The sequence below is a fragment of the Hemitrygon akajei genome, chromosome 15 (assembly GCF_048418815.1).
Source record: "Hemitrygon akajei chromosome 15, sHemAka1.3, whole genome shotgun sequence".
Classification (NCBI taxonomy): domain Eukaryota; kingdom Metazoa; phylum Chordata; class Chondrichthyes; order Myliobatiformes; family Dasyatidae; genus Hemitrygon; species Hemitrygon akajei.
The window spans coordinates 12,504,640-12,525,272 of NC_133138.1; the positions used below are offsets into that span (position 1 = coordinate 12,504,640).

Sequence of the window (20,633 nt, forward strand, 5' to 3'; positions counted from 1 at the left end):
AATTTTACTACAGATGTTAGCATCTCTGCCTGAATTAGACATGTACTGACTGTCCCAACTATCTGTTTTGCACTGTGTGTAGAGGCAGAGTAGTTTGTAGAACACATATAATGAGTACTGTACATGACAGAGAGAAGACAGCACGTCCTTCTCCCACACAGTCAAGCTCATCCTCCTTGTGTTGTATCACAGGACTCTGTATACCATGTAAAGTGGTTTGCCTTTATGGAACTCGTTGTCTGTAAGGTGCCCGAAATAAGATAGCAGATGAGCTTCCATGGCAATTTTGTGAGCATATTCCCACAATCAAAAGGTTAACAACTCTAGGTTTAGAGAGCTGTTGTTATGTTCTTTATCTAGTCATACAGTCCTAACTCAATCCAAGGTTAGCTTCTTACATTCCTTAATGGCAGGCTCTCCAGCTGTTTTATGTCCCATTATCCAAGAATGTGTCAATATCTAGAATCTGAAGAGCTAACATGTGATCTTGCCTTGTAGTGCACTCGTGCTATCCTATCAGGGTTCCTGTGATAATGAACTTGAAAACATGAAATGCATACAATATAATTTTCTAGATAGAACTATTTAGAGAAGCTTCAGAAAGTTGTAAAATTGGTCAGCTCCATCAGAGGTAATAGCCTCTGTAGCACCCAAGACATCTTCAAGGAGCAGTGCCTCAGAAAGGTGGTGCCCATTATTAAGGACCAACTTCACTCAGGACATGCCCTCTTCTCATTGTTACTATCAGGAAGGTGATACAGAAGCCTGACAGCACACACTCAGTGATTCAGAAAGAGCTTCTTACCCTCATCCATCCCTCATCCATAAATGGACATTGAACCCTTGAAGACTACTTCACTTTTTTTTCTGTTTTTGCACTACTTTTAATTTACTGTTTTATATATATACACACTTACTATAATAAGTTTATTTATTTATTTATTTATTTGTTTGTTTGTTTGTTTATTTTCTACATTGTCATTTATTGTATTGTACTGCTGTTGCTAAGTTAACAAATTTCACGACATATGCCGATGAAATTAAATCTGATTCTGATTTTGTTCTAAGCGATGACACCTTGTGCTTTAGGAACCTTTGTACAAAAGTAACCATAATATGACAGATTTTTACACAGACTATGAAAATGGTGTACCTTAGGTCAAAACAAGGATCTTGGATACGAACAATCGTGTAAAATATCCGAGGAGAGTTTGCTACAATTGATTGAACAAACACATTGAAAGGTGTGATGATGTACAGGCAGTCGCCAGCATTTAAATTAATAGTATATTACTTTCAAAGGAAATATATTCCTTTACGGCACAAAACCTGTAACAGAAAAGTGATCCATTTATGGCTGACAAGAGAAATTAGTAACAGTATTAATTAAAAGTAAGAGACTTTTGAAACTGTGAGAAATAGCAATAGGCCGAAGGGTCAGGACACTTTAGAACTCAGGAAGGGCAAAAATTGATAAAGAAAAGCAAGATGGAGTGTGATACTAAACTGGCAAGAAACATAAAACAGAAGAGCTTTATTGATGTAAAAAGGAAGAGACCAATGAGGGACAATATGGGCAACTTGCAAACAGTGACAAGAGAATTTATCATGGGAAAGAAGGAACTGGCATAGAAATTATATCATAACTTTGCATTGGTCTGCACAGAAGAAGACATGCAGAACCCACTAGATTTATTTCAAAAATAAGGATCTTGCAAGAATGAGGAACTAGGGGAACTAACTATTGGTTAAAACAAAAATACTGGAAAAAGTGGTAAATTTGAGGGTGAATAAATTTCATGGTGTACAAGGTGATGAGAGGCATTGATCGTGTGGATAAGTCAGAGGCTTTTTCCCAGGGCTGAAATGGCTGGCATGAGAGGGCACACATTTAAGGTGCTTGGAAGTAGGTACAGGGGAGCTGTCCGGGGTAAGTTTTTTTACACAGAGAGTGGTGAGTGCATGGAATGGGCTGCTGGTGGCGGCGGTGGAGGTGGAAATGATAGGGTCTGTTAAGAGACTCCTGGCTAGGTATATGGAGCATAGAAAAATAGAGGTCTAAAGGTAAGCCTAGGTTGTTCTAAGGTAAGGATATGTTCGGCACAACTTTGTGGGCCGAAGGGCCTGTATTGTGCTGTAGGTTCTCTATGTTGTACGATTCGATGGGCCTGATCCATACCCTAGAATTTTGAGAAGATATTTGAGACAAAACCAGCATGTAGGGTTTAATTACAAATCAGCTATGATCTCAGTTAATGGCATAACAGGTTCAAGGAGCTAGAATATACTGTACACACACATGTCCTTGTGTTCCACATGTTGAGACCATGGCAGGAACTGAAGAGGGTAAATTATGAAGTTTGTTGTGAGTAGTTTTGCTAGTGATGCAGGTGTGAGAAGAATGTAATACAGATAAGAATCTTACCTTAGCCAGTCTTAAGGGTTCATTAAGCTTTTTTTGGTATTGCAAACACAAGCTTTGTACCAAGTATTCCCAAGTACTTTCTTCCATTGAAATTTTGTTTGGAGAGCTTTCTGTCTCTTGAGGGTAATATGACCTCAACACTTTAACCACATCTTAGTCACGCTCTCTTAAGAAATATGTAAATCTCTCTCTCTCCCTCTCTCTCTCCCCTGCCCTTCTCCCTCTCCCTCTCCCCTTCCTCCTCTCTCTCTCTTTCCCTGGAATTTACTTACCATTCCAGTTGCATGAGCAAAAGGGACAGACTTGTCTTTAAGGGGCAATGGAAACAATTAATTTACTGTCCCACCAACGAGTAAATAGCTAAGTAAAGCATGCTTGAACATTCTGAAGAGGTTCCAGCACCAATTATGCGTGGTTCTTGCAGATAAAGCAGTACTTTTTAGGAAGAACAATCACACTTCAAAAGAATGAACTAAGCTTTTAATGCCCCACTTTTCATCTATAAGATACTGTTGAAAGTCCCAATTTATTTGATCAAAATTTGAAAATGATTCTTGACTTGAATACTCACCATACTAGAAAGTTTATAATCGTGATGGCTCGGATATTACTTGTTTTCACCAAGTGAATAATTGTATGAGATATCACACTTTTAACCTTCATTTCTTCAAGCTGAAATAAAATGGGATTCAGTCTTAATGCTAATTGTTTTGAGATTTTAACAATCATGAAATGGTAGAAATTGTACTCATTTTTCCATACCCGAGTGACTTGTTCCCATTTCCCAAAACAATAATCATCATTTTTTTTGCATAATGCCATGGATTCCAAGATTTTGCAGGTGGTGTAATGCTCTCATGGCTCATTTATATTCAAAATCTGTTCTGAGTTGTTCCAGATTTTGCCCTCAGCATAAGCCCTGAATTACAAGTGACTTGTACAGTGAGATTTAAACCATTATCACATTCTGTTACCTTACATGACACTGGATTCACTTGTAGCTTAGAATTATTTAGTTGCACAACACGCAATTACAGCTAATAATATGATTACACTTTTAGCATCTACCCTGATTTGAACTGAACTTTATTTTGAAGCTTTAAAGTTGTGTAAATGGCCAATTTGTTTATTCATTGATCTGCACACTAAACTTGGATTCCAACAGTGGTTCTCAGTATAAGTGCTGTAAAATTTCTGCTTTATTGTCAGTGTGCCAGGACATAGTTCAGACTGCTGACACAATCCACAATGAAGATTGTTTTTGAAACCTCATCTCATCTTTTCTAATCCCTATTCAGTTCCGAAAACTGCCATAACAGGTTAGAGGGAGATTAAACATTTCAAGGTAACAGTTTTAATATAATCATATTCTAACTTTCAAAGTAAATTTATTATCAAAGTACATATATGTCACCATATAAAACCCCTAGATTTATTTTCTTGCGGGCATACTTAATAAATCCAATTACCATATTAGAATCAATGAAAGTCTGCACCAGCTGGGCGTACGACCCATGTGCACATGACAATAAACTGCAAATACAAAATGAAAGAAGAAATGATAATAATAGATAAGCAATAAATATTGAAAACCTGAGATGAAGAGTGCTTGACAGTGAGTCCATAGATTGTGGGGACGTTTCAGTGATGGGGCAAGTGAAATTGAATCAAGTTATCCCCATTGGTTCAAGACGCTGATGGTTGAAGATTAATAACTGATCCTGAACATGGTGGTGTGAATCCTGAGGCTCCTGTACCTTCTTCCTACTGGCAGTGGGGAGAAGAGAACATGACATGGGTGGTGTCTGTCCCTTTCCTCTGACAATATTTTGTGTAGATATGCTCAATGATGGTGAGGGCTTTACCTGTGATGGACTGGTGTGAAGATATAGAAATGGAAATTGTGAGATAAGACTAATTGCAGGAAAACAGATCATTAGATGGGCAGAGTTTCAACATCAAAGATTCTCATCTCCCAGGCCATTCTCTTTTCTCGCTGCTGCCATCAGGTACAAGCACCTCAACCATCCGGGCTCTTGATCAGAAGGGAATAGCTACACTCATTCTATTTTTGGTGTTCCCACAACTGATGGTCTCACTTTAAGGAATCTTTATCTTGTTACTTCATGTTCTTGTTATTTATTGCTATTTATTTATATCTGCATTTGCACAGTTTCCTATTCATTCATCCTGTTTTACAGTTGCTGTTCTATAGATTTGTTAAGTATGCCTTCAGGGAAAAGAATCTCAGAATTGTATGTGAAGGCAAGTATGTACTCTGATAATAAATTTTACTTTGAATTTTTTTTACTTTTTTGAACAGAGGGGCTGCAAATCAGAGGACCCATTTGCTTGGAGAACGGGAACGGTTACTCTCTGCAAAGGCGGTAACCCTTGCAGAGATAAAACAAAGATCACATACTAAAATGAGAGGCAGGCTACAGATGGAATTGTGAAATCCACATGTTACTATTGTAACATAAATACTATCAATTTCTGGAATATTTTTTAATCATTGGACTATCTTTGAGCTTTCACTCGAAATGCTCCCAATGTCTACGAAAGGATGTGCTGACATTGGAGGGAGTTCAAAGGAGGTTCACAAAAACAATTCTGAGATTGAAAGGCTTGTCAAATGAGGAGAATTTGATGGCTCTGAGCCTCCACTCACTGGAATTCAGAAGAATGAAGGGTGACCTCATTGAATGACGAGTTGATATGGAGAGGATGTTTCTTATGGTGGGGGAGTCTAAGACTAGAGAGTACAACCACAGAATAGAGAGGTGTCCTTTTAGGACAGAGATAAGAAGGAATTTCATTAGCCGGAGAATGGGGAATCTGTGGGATTTGTTGCTACAGGCCCCTGTGAAGGCCACACCATTGGGTATATTTAAGGCACAGGATTATGGATTCTTGATTAATCAAGATATGAAGGGATACGGGAGAAGACAGGAGAATGGTGCTGCGAGGAAAAATGATCAGACATGAAGAAGTGGTGAATCAGATTCAATGGGCCAAATGGCCTAATTCTGCTCCTATATCTTACGGTATATGGTCTTATGTACACTGTAACGGGCCAGAATAAACTGACTTATTTGAGAAACTTATCATTGCTGTATGAGGATATTTTTTGTGTGCTGTTCTAATCTGAATCATTATGAGGAGGGTCACTAGGCCCCGTGAGAAAGCAAGATCCAAGGTGCTGATTTAACATACAAGTTTCTCCAACTGGCATTAATATGATCTCAATATTATAGTCATGATCCCACACCATATATCTTGTCCCCTAAAACCCTCACTAATTTTTATAGATGCACCATAGAAAGCATTCTTCTAGGGTGCATCACAACCTGGTATGGAAGTTGTCCTGTCCAAGACTGGAAGAAGCTGCAGAAGATCGTGAACATAGCCCTGCACATCATACTAACCAATCTTCCATCCTTGGACTCACTTTACACCACACGCTGTCAGAGCAGTGCTGCCAGGATTATCAAGGACACAACCCCCCCAGCTAACACACTTTTTGTCCCTCTTCCCTCCGGGAGAAGGTTCAGGAGCATGAAGATTTGTACAGCCAGATTCGGGAACAGCTTCTTTCCAATTGTGATAAGACTGCTGAACAGATCCTGACCCGGATCTGGGCCGTACCTTCCAAATATCCAGACCTGACTTGCACTACCTTTCTTTCCCTTTTCTATTTTCTAATTATGATTTATAATTTAAATTTTTATTATATTTACTTCAATTTGTACTTCAGGGAGTGCAAAGCACAGAATCAAATATTGCTGTGATGATTGTACATTCTAGTATCAATTGGTTGGTGACACTAAAGTAAAGTATATCCTTGAAATTTCTATCGCCTACCACTTCAATCTTCTGTTCCACTCCAACTCTGACCCATCTACTGCACTGATATAATGAAGCACAACATGAGCTTGTGGAACAGTACATCATCTTACATCTGGGAGTATTGCAGCTATTTGCACTTAATATCAAATTCTACAAGTTTAGGTAAATTGATTTCTTTCTGTGTCCTTTCTGTAGTATTGACATAGGGTCGGAAGGTGTTGAATTATTGTGGATAGAACTAAGGAACTGCAAGGGAGTTGCATACAGACCCCCAAAAAGTAGTAAAGCAGTGGCCTACAAATTAAAATGGGAGACAGAAAATGCATGCTAAAAGGGCAATGTAACAATAGTCATGGGAAACTTCAATGTGCGGGTAGATTGGGAAAATCAGGTTGGTGCTAGATTCTGGGAGGGGGAATTTCTAGAGCACCTACAAAATGGCATTTTTGAATGGCTCACGGTTGAACCCACTAGGGGATAAGCTATTCTGGATTGGGTGTTGTGCAATGAACCAGAATTGATTAGAGAGTTTAAAGTAAAAGAACCCTCAGAAGCAATTAATCATAATATGATTGAATTCACCCTGAAATATTGCAGTAGAGTAAAGGGAATTACAGAGGCATGAGAGAGTAGTTGGCCAGAATTGATTGGAAAAGAACACTGGCAGGGTGACATCAGAGCAGCCACGGCTGGAATTTATGGAAGCAAATCAGAAGACACAAGATATATGCACCACAAAGAGGAAGACATCTTCTAAAGGAAAGATGACACAGCTGTGGCTAACAGGGTAAGTCAAAGCCAGCCTAAAAGCCAAGAGAGGGCATATAATAGAGCAAAGATTAATGAGAAGTTAGAGAATTGAGAAGTTGTTAAAATCCAACAGAAGTCAACTAAAAAAGTAATTTAGAAGGTAACAATGGAATACAAAAGTAAGGTAGCCAATAGTATTAAAGAGGAGACCAAAAGTTTCTTCAGATACATGAAGTGTGAAAGAGAGGATATTGGACCACTGGAAAATGATGCTAGAGAGGCAATGAAAAAGAATGAAATGGCGGACAAACAGAATAAGTATTTTGTGTCAGTCTTCACTGTAGAAGACACTAGCATTATGGTGGAAGCTCCAGGTGTTAGAGGCCATGAAGTGTGTGAAGTTACCATAGCTAGAGAGAAAGTTCTTGGGAAATGGAAAGGTCTGAAGGTAAATAAGTCACCTCTACCAGATGGTGCACACCCCAGGGTTCTAAAAGAGGTGGCTGGAAAGATTGTGGAGGCATTAGTAATGATCTTTCAAGAATATTTCACCAGTTTCTGGCATGGTTCCAGAAGTCTGGAAAACTACAAAGGTTATTCCACTCTTCAAGAAGGGAGACAGGCAGAAGAAAACAAACTATAGGCCAATTAGTCTGACCTCAGTGGTTGGGAAGATATTGGAGTTGATTAATAAGGATGAGGCCTCAAGGTATTTGGAGGCACATGATAAAATAGGCCATGCTCAGCATGGTTTCTCAAGGGAAAATTTTGCCTAACAATTCTGTTGGAATTATTTGAAGAAATAACAAATAGAGTAGACAAGGGAGAATTGGTTGATGTTGTGTTCTTGGATTTTCAGAAGGCCTTCGACTAGGTGCCACATATGATGCTGCTTAATAAGGTATTACAGGAAAGATTCTAGTATGGAAGAGCAGGTAGTTTTGAGGAAGTAAGAGAGACTACAGAAGGACTTAGACAGATTAGTAGATGGAAGACAGTGTTGGGAAGTGTATGGTCATGCGCTTTGGTAGAAGATATGAAAGGTTGACTATATTTTAAATGGAGAATACAAATACAAATAACAGAGGTGAAAATGTACTTGGGCATCCAATTGCAGGATTCCCTAAAGGTTAATTTGCAGGTTGGCTCTGTGGTGAGGAAGGCAGATGTAATGTTAGTAGTCCTTCCAAGGAATTATTTTGAGACTTTGTAAAGCACTTGGGAGGCCTCACTTGGAGAATTGTGAGCCGCTTATCTTAGAAAGGACGTGCTGAAATGAGAGGGGGTTCAAAGAAGGTTCACAAAAATAATTCCAGGATTGAATGGCTTGTCATATTAAGAGCATTTGATGGTTCTGGGCCTGTATTCACTAGAATTCAGAAGAATGAGGGGTGACCATATAGAAAACTATTGAATGATGTAACGCCTTGATAGCATGTGTGGATGGACGGTATATTTCCTATGATGGGAGAGTCTAAGACCAGAGGACATAGGCTCAGGATAAGGCGAATGATTTTAGAATGGAGATGAGGAGGAACTTCTTTAGCCAGAGAGTGGTGAATTTGTGTAATTCTTTGCCACTGGCTTCTCTGGAGGCCAAGTCTTTATGTATATTTAAGGCACAGGTCTATAGATTAGTCAGGGTGTGAAGGGATACGGGGAGAATGCAGGAGATTGGGGCTGAGAGGAAAACTGACCAGCCATAATGAAATGGCAGAGCAGACTCGTTGGGCCAAATGGCCTTGTTCTGCTCTTATTTCTTATGATCTTATATTGGCTAAACTTTTACTCTTGTGTATTTTTTTCTTCCTTCTTTTATTACATTGGAAGTGTAGGAAACATCCAGACTGATTTTCCTGGCAGGTCCTCCTGCTTTACACTTTGGAATTCCTTCATTCTTTTACCTAACTGCTCCCATTTGCTCATTAATTAGATAGACTTCCTCTTATGGCCACCTTAATTCACTCCCCTATTCACCTTCCATGCAGTTTAACTAGCTTCTTTATCTCCATTTGTCTTTTTCCACTTTATCCTTTCTGCTATCCATTTCCTACACATTTAATCTAATAACATCAGTTCTGACTGCTTAACACAGACTTAATGCTAGAGGAACTCAGGAAGTCAGGTGCATCAATGGAAAGGAATAAAAAGTCAACATTTTGGACCAAGACCCTTCATCAGGACTGTTTCCAACTTGATTTCTTTGGGCTTTCCTTGTGTTTACAAAAGCACAAAATATCACCTCCTTCCTCACTGTGTCAGTTTTAACTTTGGTACTGTGTGGAACCAAGCCTTTGTAAAACTGGACCCCATACAGGTTATTCTACAAACTTTGCAAATGCCCCCTTAATTTATATTTGCAACAAATTCCAAAGACCTGATTCAATCTCTGTTGTTAGTAATGATCAGGGTCTCACTTCTAGATGGCTGCCTTAAAACTTAATTAAATTTTAGTAAGAGATTTCTCCCTAAAATTCCCTCAGTTACCAAATAAGGTAAGTAAGGTACTCTGGTGAGTGCATTTTAATGGACTAAATGACCAAGTAGAAAACACAAGTACCTCAAGGTCATTGAAGAGTATGGCTGGTGGAGTTATGCCATTTTTCTTAGCAATGTGTTGGATTATTGCTTCAGCCTCCTGTATCCGTCCTTTGAATAATAGCCAGCGTGGAGATTCAGGCACAAACCTAAAGCAAGATTTTATTTTTTGAAGAAAGTACTTGATAAATCATCATTAAAATAGACCATACTTAATATATATGGATATGAAACATAGAACAGAACAGTACAGCACAGGAGCAAGCCCTTCAGCCCACAATGTTGTGCTTACCTAACTATACATCTAACTGAACCAATCCCCTACAAAATATCACACTGCCTGCAAAATGTGCACCCCATGCCTGCATTTGCAGCTTGTTTGTGTGCCTATCAAAGAACCTTTTCAATGCTTCTTTTGTATTTGCTTCTCTACCAGTGCATTCCTGGCACCCACTAATCTCTGTAAATTTGAACTTGCACTACTCACCTAAAATGCATTCCCTCTAGTACTAGACTTCTGAACCTAGAAAAAACCAGCTGCCTACTTTGTCTATGTATCTCATAATCTTATACACTTTTTTCAGTTCTCTCAGCTTCTGTTGCACCAGGGAGAACAAAAACTAACCTCCCCATAGATCGTATGGCTTCTAATCTAAACAGCAGCCTGTTGCTTTGTCTGTTGCAGCATTAGCTATTATGATTCTGCACTCTCATCGTATGAATGCTGTACTTGAGATGCAGCCAAACTAGAGTTTTATAAAGCTGCAACTTCTTGACTTACGAACTCAATGCCCCGACTAACAAAGGGAAGCATCTTCTTTATCATCCTGTCACCCAGTGCAGCCATTCTCACAGAGCTATGGATGAGGACTTCAAGATTCCTCTGCGCATCAACACTGTCCATGTTCTATCATTGATTGGGTACTGTCTCTTTATATTGGGTCTCACAAAGTGCAACACCTCACAAATTAGTTGTAATAAACTTCATCTCTCATTTCATTACCCATAAATGCAACTGATCTATATCCTGTGGTATCCTTTGTCAATTTTCTATACCATCCACAATGCCACTAACCCTAACCCTAACCCTTTTGCTCACTGCAGTTTCAAGCATCCAGGCTTGGAATTGCCAGAAGCGGCGAGGACTAAAAATGAAACAATTTTACTACCTAAACAAGTTAGGGATTCTGAAGAATCTGAAGGTATGAACAATCATCTTGAATGACATAATGAAAATGAAGATTTGGAGGATGCAATTGACTATAGCTTTGTATGAAGGCAGTCCATTATCTACACAAGATACACAACCTACTATTGAGCTGTAGGTTTTCTAAGAATCCTACAATGATTTTGTTCACTTACAGTAAGTCAATAGAATGCAGCAGCATACATTAGATTCCTCCATCGATAACACTGGACAACAAAGTTTTGCTTCCTGAATACTTATGGGTGTATCTTATCAATTTTGGGCTGCTGATAATGAAAATCACAATAAAATTTTCCTATCACGCACCAATTTATTTGTAATCACCTATATTTGTTAATTCAATTCATAATTCAACTCAGAATAAACAATATCAAGATTAAGGAAGGCATTTTTATTGGTCCACAAATCAAACAGTTCATCGATGACAGGCAATTCGAATAACTTCTGGTGGGACCAGAAGAATCACATGGATGCCATTCAAGAATGTTGTTGAAAAATTTCTTGGCAACTCATTTCCAAGTCATTAAATATCACTTGGAGTACCATTAAACCAATCATCAGGAATTGGAAAGAATATGGCACAGCTGTAAATCTACCTGCAGCAGGCCATCCTCAAAAACTGAGTGACCTTGCAAGAAGGGGATAGATTCCTATGATATCTCTGGAAGAGTTACAAGCTCCAGTGTCTGAGATGGGAAAGACTGCACGTATAACAACTGTTGCCCAGGTGCTTCACCAGTCACAATTTTACAGGGGAGTGGCAAAGATAAAGCCACAGGTGAAAAAAAAACTCCCATGATGTCTCAGCTAGAATTTGCCAAAAGACACGTGGGAGTCTCTGAAGTCAGCTGCAAGAAGGTTCAACGGTCTGATGAAACCAAAATTGAGCTTTATGACCATCAGACTAAATGCTATTTTTGGTATAAGGCAAAATAAGCACATCATCAAAAACACACCATCCCTACCATGAAGCATAATGGTGGTGGCTGAATCATGCTGTGGGGATGCTTCACTACAGCAGGCTCAGGAAAGTTTGTGAAGGTAGAGGGTAAAGTGAATGCAGCGAAGTACACGGAAATCCTGGAGCAAGAGCACGGCGACTTGGGAGAAGAGTTGTTTTCCAGCAGGACAATGATCCCAAGCATAAATCCAAAGCTACACAGGAATGGCTTAAAAACAACAAAGTTAATGTCCTGGAGTGGCCAAGTCAGAGTCCAGACCTCAGTCCAATTGAGAATTGTGGCTGAACTTGAAAAGGGCTGATCACTCATGATCTTCAGGCAATCTGACAGAGTTTAAGCAGTTTTGAAAAGAAGAAAATGGAGAAATTGCAAAGCTTATTGAGACCTATCCACACAGACTGAGGGCAAAGGTATTGTGATTCAATGTTGTAGAACAATAAAACATTAAAACTTCCAAGGGCAGTGAATTCTTTTTATAGGCACTGTCGGTAAATAAATACCAGACATGCTGTCTTCTCTCTTTTCCCATTGGGCAGAAGATACAAAAGCCTGAAAGTATACATCACCAGGTTCAAGGATAGCTTGTATCTCACTATCAGAGTCTTTAATAGACCTCCTGTACAATGAGATGGACTCTCGATCTCATAATTTACCACATTATGATCTTGCACTTCATCAGTTATCTGCACTGTATTTTTTCAGAAGCTCTGACACTTTATTCTGCATTGTTTGGCTTTACCTTATTCTATCTCACTGTGCTGTGTAATGATTTGATCGGTATCACCAGTATGCATGGCAAGCTTTTCACTATATCTTGGTACATGTTACAATAATAAACCAGCAGCAAATAAATTTGGGTTCAAGGACCATACAGAAATATGATGGCAGAGGGGAAGAAGATGTTCCTAAAACATTGAATGTGGGTCTTCAAACTCCTGGACCTCCTCCCCAATGATAGTACTGAGAAGAGGGTATGTTCCGGATGGTGAGGGTCGTTATATACAAAGGACTATATACTATGTAACACAAACAGAAACAGACAAACAGGTATGAAAGTCCTCCCTCATGCAATACTACATTTGTGAAAAACATAATCAGAAGGTAATAAAAGAATGTATGCAAGGTACTACTTAAATTATGTCAGCTACTCTGGTAATTAACTGAAGAATCTAATCTGAAATCTATAATCAAGAATCTTATAGAACAACAGTAAGAAGGATTGCAGGAGTGGATTTGGAGAAGTCAGTGGCCAAGATTGTGCTCCACCAATCCTGCACTTCAAGGTTGCTCATTGTGTAATCCCGCAGGTACCCTAAGCTTTTATAACAACCTGTCTTGTCACAAAAGTTCAGTGCTGGTATTATTGTCAGCAGAAACTAAAGTGCATCTGGGGACTGTTCTGATGTCCTTCTGATAGCATGTGGTATCAGAAGGGTTTGTTCCACAATTTACAAGTATGTTTGATGATAGTAGAAATTCAGTAGACATATTTTCATTAAAAATGAAATAGATCGCTCCTCATTCGGATTTGGGGTTTTTAATTTGTAAAATGTTTTGAAAAACTAATTAAAAAAAAGGGAAAAAAAGGAAAAAAAATGAAATAGATCAAAGAAATTAAAATTAAAAGGGTGTTAACTCTATTAAAATAATTGAGCTGCTGTTAACCAAGAACTTAAATAAACTGTGAAATAAATTGATGTTTGCAAACCCATTCACATCAACAAGGCTATGATAGATACAAAAGCAGACATAAAGCTGAAGGACCAGACATGAAGTTCAATGAAAAAGGGAAAGATCAGGGTTCAGATGTACACCTATCCCCATTGTGTCCCCGATTTCCATATTGCAAATGGCAGGTGCTTCTCTGTGGCAATGTGTGACAGCCCAATAGTACTAGATTCTGTCCATTTAAAACAGGTAGAGGTCTTAGAAACATGAGCTCATTGCCATGATCACAACAGACTGAGATTTAAAACAGAAATTTAGTCTTTGAAGTTCCAAAGCAAAATTGAAGTATAAAATGGACATTTGCTCAAGTGCTCAGATCCTGCAGATAGAATACTGACAAATATGAGGAAAGAAAATAAGAACTCTGATTGAGAAGAGAATCAAGGACATGTGTACATTTATAAAGAAAACATGAAGTACCAATGTCTTTTCTAAATGGGATTTTAGGGGCATGGCTGCTGATAGTAGGAATACCATTATCTATTGTGGTGTAATACTTGTGGCTGATCTGCTCTCACATGACAGGAAGAAGTTACTAGACTGGAAACACTGGATATTTTCTGTAGCCTAGATAACTGAAAGCATATTTCCTGTCTGCTTATTGCATGAGATAAAATGTGTTAACTAAGCGGAAAACAGATTTGAAATTGTAATCAGTAACCTGCTGTGGTTAATGCTTATCATTACATTTCTTGGAACCATATGTCATAATAATGTCTGGAAATCTCTGATTTCTTCTGTTGGGAGTTAATTATAAAGTACATAATTGTGAAGTGCACAAAAAGTGATCCTGTTGGGATAACGCAAACCAGATCTATCATGGGAAGCAGATTTCACCAGGACTGGACCCATATTCTTCTTAAACCTGTAATTTAGTTGTAAAATAGGTATCTTTATAGCTTAGTTTTTATTTATTCATTTTTCATGATTTAGAAATAGAAGCAAGGTTTTATTGCCCTTCTCTTGAGAAGTTGGTGGTAAACTATCACATTGAAAGTTAACAGTGCATTTCAGAACTTGTATCAGAATCAGAATCAAAATCAGTTTCATTATCACTAACATATGTCATGAAATTTGTTGATTGGGCAGCGATACACTGAAATACATAAACATTATTATAAATTGTAATAACAATATACATCGTGCAAAAAGAGAGCAAAATAGGAAAGTGAAACAAGAGAAAATCTGCAGATACTGGAAATGCAAGCAACACACACAAAGTGCCAGAGAAACTCAGCAGGCCAGTCAGCAGCTATGGAAAAGAGTACTGTCAATGTTTCAGGCTGAGATCCTGCTGAATTCCTCTAGCATTTTGGGTGTGTTGCTTGGATCTCCAGCATCTGCTGATTTTCTCACTTTGATGATGGAGCTAGAGATGTTGGTCTTTCTGTCTAGAAGTCAAGACACACTTATGAAAAGAGTTGTGACATGACAAGAAGAGTTAAACAGCAAACAACAGACATCAGCAAATACGGGGAAATCTGCAGATGCTGGAAATTCAAACAACACACACAAAATTCTGGTGGAACGCAGCAGGCCAGGCAGCATCTATAGGAAGAAGCACTGTCGACGTTTCAGGCTGAGACGTCGACTGTACTTCATCCTATAGATGCTGCCTGGCCTGCTGCTTTCCATCAACATTTTGTGTGTGTTGCCTGACAGCAACAAACAATGGAATCCTTATTTTCCTTTAGATATAAACATGCTATTTGGACCTTGAACCTAATTGTTTTCAGTTTTACTTGTTCCATAAAACAATGTGGAGCATATTAAGGTTCATGATCAAAATGGTATTCACATTCTAATGGCTTCCTGCACAGCCAGTCACCTGAGTAACCACATTCTCAAGTTCACTGATAACATGACAGTAGTGGGGCTCATCGGCAACAACAATCAGATGGCCTGCAGAGAGGAGGTGGAAGAGCTCAAGTCCTGGTACCAGGTAAACAACCTCTTCCTCAATGTCAACAGGACAAAGCAGATGTTTATCGACTTCTGGAGAACTTGCACCACTCAAACCCCTTTGCATTGGTGGCATAGCAGTGGAATCTGTGAGCAGTTTCAATCTCCTGAGAGTGCACATCACACACAACCTTTCATGGTCACAAAATACATGGGAGCCCTTGTGCACGACACCCTAAATGTTAACCTCCAGATTACGTTGGTTGTGAAGAAGGCAAATGCAATGTTGCCATTCATTTCTAGAGGTATAGAATATAAGAGCAGGGATGTGATGTTGTGGCTCTATAAGGCACTCGTGAGACCACACTTGGAGTGTTGTGTACAGTTTTGGGCTCCTTATTTTAGAAAGTGTATACTGTCATTGGAGAGGGTTCAGAGAAGATTCACAAGAATGATTCCAGAAATGAAAGGGTTACTGTATGAGCAACATCTGGCAGCTCTTGGGCTGTATTCCCTGGAGTTCAGGAGAATGAGGGGGGAATCTCAAAGAAATATTTCAAATGTTAGAAGGCCTTTACAGATTAGATATGGCAAAGTTATTTCCCATGTAGGGGATTCTAGTACGAGGGCATGACCACAGGATAGAAGGACATCCATTTAGAACTGAGATATGGAGAAATTACTTTAGTCAGAGGGTGGTAAATCTGTGGAATTTGTTGCCACAAGCAGCTGTGGAGGCCAAGTCTTTGGGTGTATTTAAGGCAGAGATAGATAGGTTCCTGATTAGCCAGGGCATCAAAGGATATGGGGTGAAGGCAAGGGAGTGGATCAGCCCATGATTGAATGGCGGAGCAGACTCGATGGGCCGAATGGCTGACTTCTGCTCCTATACCTTAAGGTCTTATGGAATTCAGCAGACCAGACAGCATACTTGGAAAAGAGTACAGTTGATGTTTCAGGCCAAACCCTTTGACAGGACTAGCAAAGTAGTGTTCATGGTGCATTTTAGAATTTTTTGATGATGGAGGTAAAGAAGCAGTTCCTGAAACATTCACTGTGCACCATCAGGCTCTTTTACCTCTTCATTTAGTAGGATGCATTATCATATTGCTGTTGGGAAAGATGTTCCAGGATATAGTCTCAATATTCATGATGGAAAGATCATATAATGTACAGTGAATTGCAGTTAATTGGGACACATCAGGACCAGTATATTTTGGCCCAATGAAGCAGCTGCTTCAATTAGCCAAAGTTGCACGGAAATAACTTAAAAAGTATAAAAAAGATGAACCACTTAACTGAGTAACAGATTATGTATTTTAGAACACAAATTAGAACACTATTAATACTAATAGAATACTATAAAACCATGTATTAGTTCCCAATAGTTATTGATTGAGGAATTCATTCAGTATACACTGACGTGAATGGGTTATTCAGGGAAGGGTACCACCTCTGGTGAAAGGACTTGTCATGTCCATTCTGGGGCAGCTCACTGACCTTTGGTCTCTCAGCTGTGACTCCAAGTCGCTGTTTGCATGCGACATCGACCACAACCCAGTACATTGATTTGAAAGGTAGGTTAAAGCAAATGAGGGTTTCCATTGGGCCACATACCCTGGTGAAATAAGGAAATGCCTGGCTTAGCATGTGAAGTCAGCTCTGCTGGACTGGGCAGAGGAGTTTGATCAATAGTGAGATCCAATGGGCAAGAAGACAAGAGCGAAAGACATGGCAAGGCACAGAAGAAATTATGATTATCCACTGCAACCAAGGAAGACCTTAGTTTGTAACAACTATTTGTACCATTGGACCAGGAATTCCAAAGTCAACAGTGTGGAACAGTTCCAACGCAACAGCTTTTCCATTTTAAAACCACTCCTCTGCAGGTTTCACTTGCTATCATTGGATACAATGAACAACTAACTTGCTGCCGTGTTCTTTTGATTGACTTTAATGAACAGAATTAGATCAGACATCTAGTGCAGATAATGGACTGCCTCTGTACGATGCTTTTGACGATCGCATCCTTGAAATTTTCATTTTCATTGTAACATTCAAGACAATTGTCAATACCTTCAAATTCTTCATAGTTTTAACTTGTTGAAGTAGTTGCTTCAAGTTCATTCCCAGCCATTTCTAGCATCCCCAAACCTGAGTGCTTGAAACCACAGAGAGCAAAACAATTCTGAATTGTTTTACTGCTTTTCTCGTCAACTATCAGTGACAAAATCACTGCTTTTTGAACACATACACACAACAGATGCTGTTTAAAAAATGGTTGCTCTAAAAATATAGTCCAGCTAGCCTCACAATATTAAGCTGAACAACATTCCTGAAAGCACTACAAAGCATTATTTGAGTTCATTTGAAGATCTGAGAAGACATACGAGGAAATTTAAAGAAGCAGATTATGCTCGAGGTTTCAATTTCTTAATTATAGCCTTCTGAGAGGCCCATTATGGTAAAAGTGTCAGATGCAATGGAGCTCACACTGAAAGCAAAGCTGTCACAAAATAAAGCTATTTATGATATTAACGTGTACATTTTCTCAATTTTATTTATAGATTATAGCAAATCCACGAAGAAACAGTTTGTCTTCCTACCTGTCCTACATTAATAGCTCAGGAACCAATTATAATTATTCTATTTTGTTGAACATAGCTATGACTGTAAAATAATAATTTAGAAAGTAATTATATTAAGTTCACTGCAATTTATATTCACATATAATTGTATTACTACTTGTCCAGTTTGCAGTTGTCACTTTACTGATCTTTTAAATGTCTTGCACATTTTTGTTAATCTTGAGCTTGCAAACAGTTGAGTTTTTCATGTCCTAGTTCTTGGGCGAGCTAAAAAGGTATTTCCTTGTTTTATAAGCAATTTTAGCTATAATGGATTTAGCCCCACCAACTGATACACCATATGCAACTGATACAACAGGTACCTTCACATTACATAAGTCAGTTGGTCATAAAGCTATGGAGCCTTAAAGAAGAGAATGTGACCAACTTTACAGCAACCTGCCATCAAAAGGTCTATAACTTTTATTAACATTTACAATATTATGTTTCTCTTTAAAATTTCATAATGTTTGCTCTCTAAGTCTGTCCTGAACATTTCTTCTCCAAACAGCTGATAATTCTGAAACCTCAAGAATCTCTAATGTTCTGTTTATTTGGTATTGTTACTTTTAATGTCCTTTCCTTTTTGAATCATGACATATTTTATTTCATATTATTATTTTACTTATTTCTTAACTCATATATCTGATCATAAAACTAAAAGACATGGGAGCAGAATTAGGCAATTCAGCCTATTGAGCCTATTCCTCCATGGTTGATTTATTATCTCCCTCAACCCCATTTTCCTCCCTTCTCACTTAACCTTTGATGCTCTTCCCAATCAGAAAACTATCAAGTCTCACTTATGTATACCCAGCGATATGGCCTCCATAGCCTTCCATGCCAATGAGTTGCACAGATTCACCAGACTCTGACTAAAGAAATTTCGCTTTATTTCTGTTCTTACAGACGGAATTCTATTATGAGGCTATCTGGGAATTCAAGCTTATTCTGTTTGTTGTACCTTTAAACAAACAGCTCCTCAGGTCAAAACTATGGAGCAGTTGCTGTCTTTATTTTATCTCTCCTTTCTGCTGGAATGGTAATTCTCAATAGATACTTGATTTCTCTAACATTTTTATATACTGTACATAATAAATTTTATGGGCCACATATAAATTCTTTTTATTACTTTTTCTGGCTCGAATACTTCACTTTCAAACCTTCCAATTAAATAAAAATGGGTTGTTTTAAGCTTAAATATTTACAATTTTCATATCATTCAAAGGTTTTTGCTGCTATATGTTAAATAAAGTGTAATTATGGCTCAGTTGCAACTAATTTGGAAGTTAAATTCAAAACATTGTGAACCACCCTGTTATGTGTTTAATATTGAGTAATATTAGAGCAATCTTATATTTAAAGGTTGATTATGCATTTTTGTTCCTTTAAATAATTCATTATGGGCTATACGTATAAATGTGTGAATTGCATAGGTCATCACACTATCACATGATGTGTGCATGTCTCACTTAAAGTAAACCTGAATTTAGACTCACATTTTGGACTCTTGGGTTTTCCTTTGAATTAGTTTAATGCTTTGAAGTTACAAAATGTAACAGTGGTGATGAGGTATTTTTAAAAAGAACCCAAGATGGCCACCAACCCATTGACATGCAGTGAGACATGGAATGGTGAGTTAAAAACAGCACAGAACAGCACACGCAGAAACAGTTGAGTTAAAAAGAAACAGCAGAAAACAGAGGAATTCAGTATTCATAAACAATGAGCACCAAGTGACAATAATAAAAAAATGAGAAATGGCCGGTTACATCAGAATGATAGATGTGTTTGATTATTCAGCAGATAACTAGCTCATGTATATTGAGGTAATTGAACAGTATTTTGAAGCAAATGAAATAACCAATGAGAAACAAGTACCAGTTTTGCTGAGTGAATTGGGTTAAAGGCATACAGTTTGCTTCAAAATTTAACTGCTCTAACCAAACTAGCAGAAGTGAGCTTTGCTGCTATTCTGAATGTAATGCAAGAACACTTAGAATCAAAACATTAATGTTTTCAGAATGCTTTTGGTCAAAATCAAAAGGAAGGCAAGTCTATTTTAGCATATGTGGCTATACTGATGGGATTGTCTCAGTATTGTAAATTCAAAGATGGGCTTAATGTACTGAGAGATTGTTTTTGTGGAACGTTACAATAAAAGAATTAAAAAATGGCTACTTCAACACGTACAAACAAGCTGCATGAACTCAGCAGGTCGGGCAGCATCCATTGCAATGAGCAGTCAACGTTTCGGGTCGAGACCTTTCATTAGGCTACTGACTGAAGCACAACCTACATTTAAAAGAGTAGTTGAAAATGCTGTAATAATGGAAACAGCAGACAGAGATGCAATTGAATTGTAGTCAGGAATGAAAGTGAGCATGAACCAAACAGCAATGTCTAAACCAACCTGGATGAACAAATTGTGTTACAGTTGTGGCAGGGGCTCACATACATCACACCAATGTAGAGTTAAAGGTGACACTTGCAGAAAATGCAACAAAGAAGGTCACATACAAAGAGTATATTGGGCAGACAAAAGTAAATGGATGGCACAAGGAAGAGAAAAAGATAAAAACTCAAGCTGCACTTTCAAAGTATGCATGCTGTTGATGAAAAACTTGATAATGATGAGATGACAC

The 20,633-nt window shown here is 38.3% G+C and overlaps 1 protein-coding gene across 1 annotated transcript in view; it reads right to left on the reverse strand.

Moving 5' to 3' along the window:
* LOC140739173 (organic cation/carnitine transporter 2-like) overlaps positions 1–20,633 on the reverse strand; it is a 57,093-nt gene that overhangs the window by 12,747 nt on the left and 23,713 nt on the right. Inside the window, exons 5-6 of the mRNA XM_073067208.1 lie at positions 9,585–9,711; positions 2,997–3,097 (exon numbers count right to left, since the gene is read on the reverse strand). Coding sequence (XP_072923309.1) covers positions 2,997–3,097; positions 9,585–9,711 — 228 coding nt within the window. The remainder of the gene's footprint in view (positions 1–2,996; positions 3,098–9,584; positions 9,712–20,633) is intronic.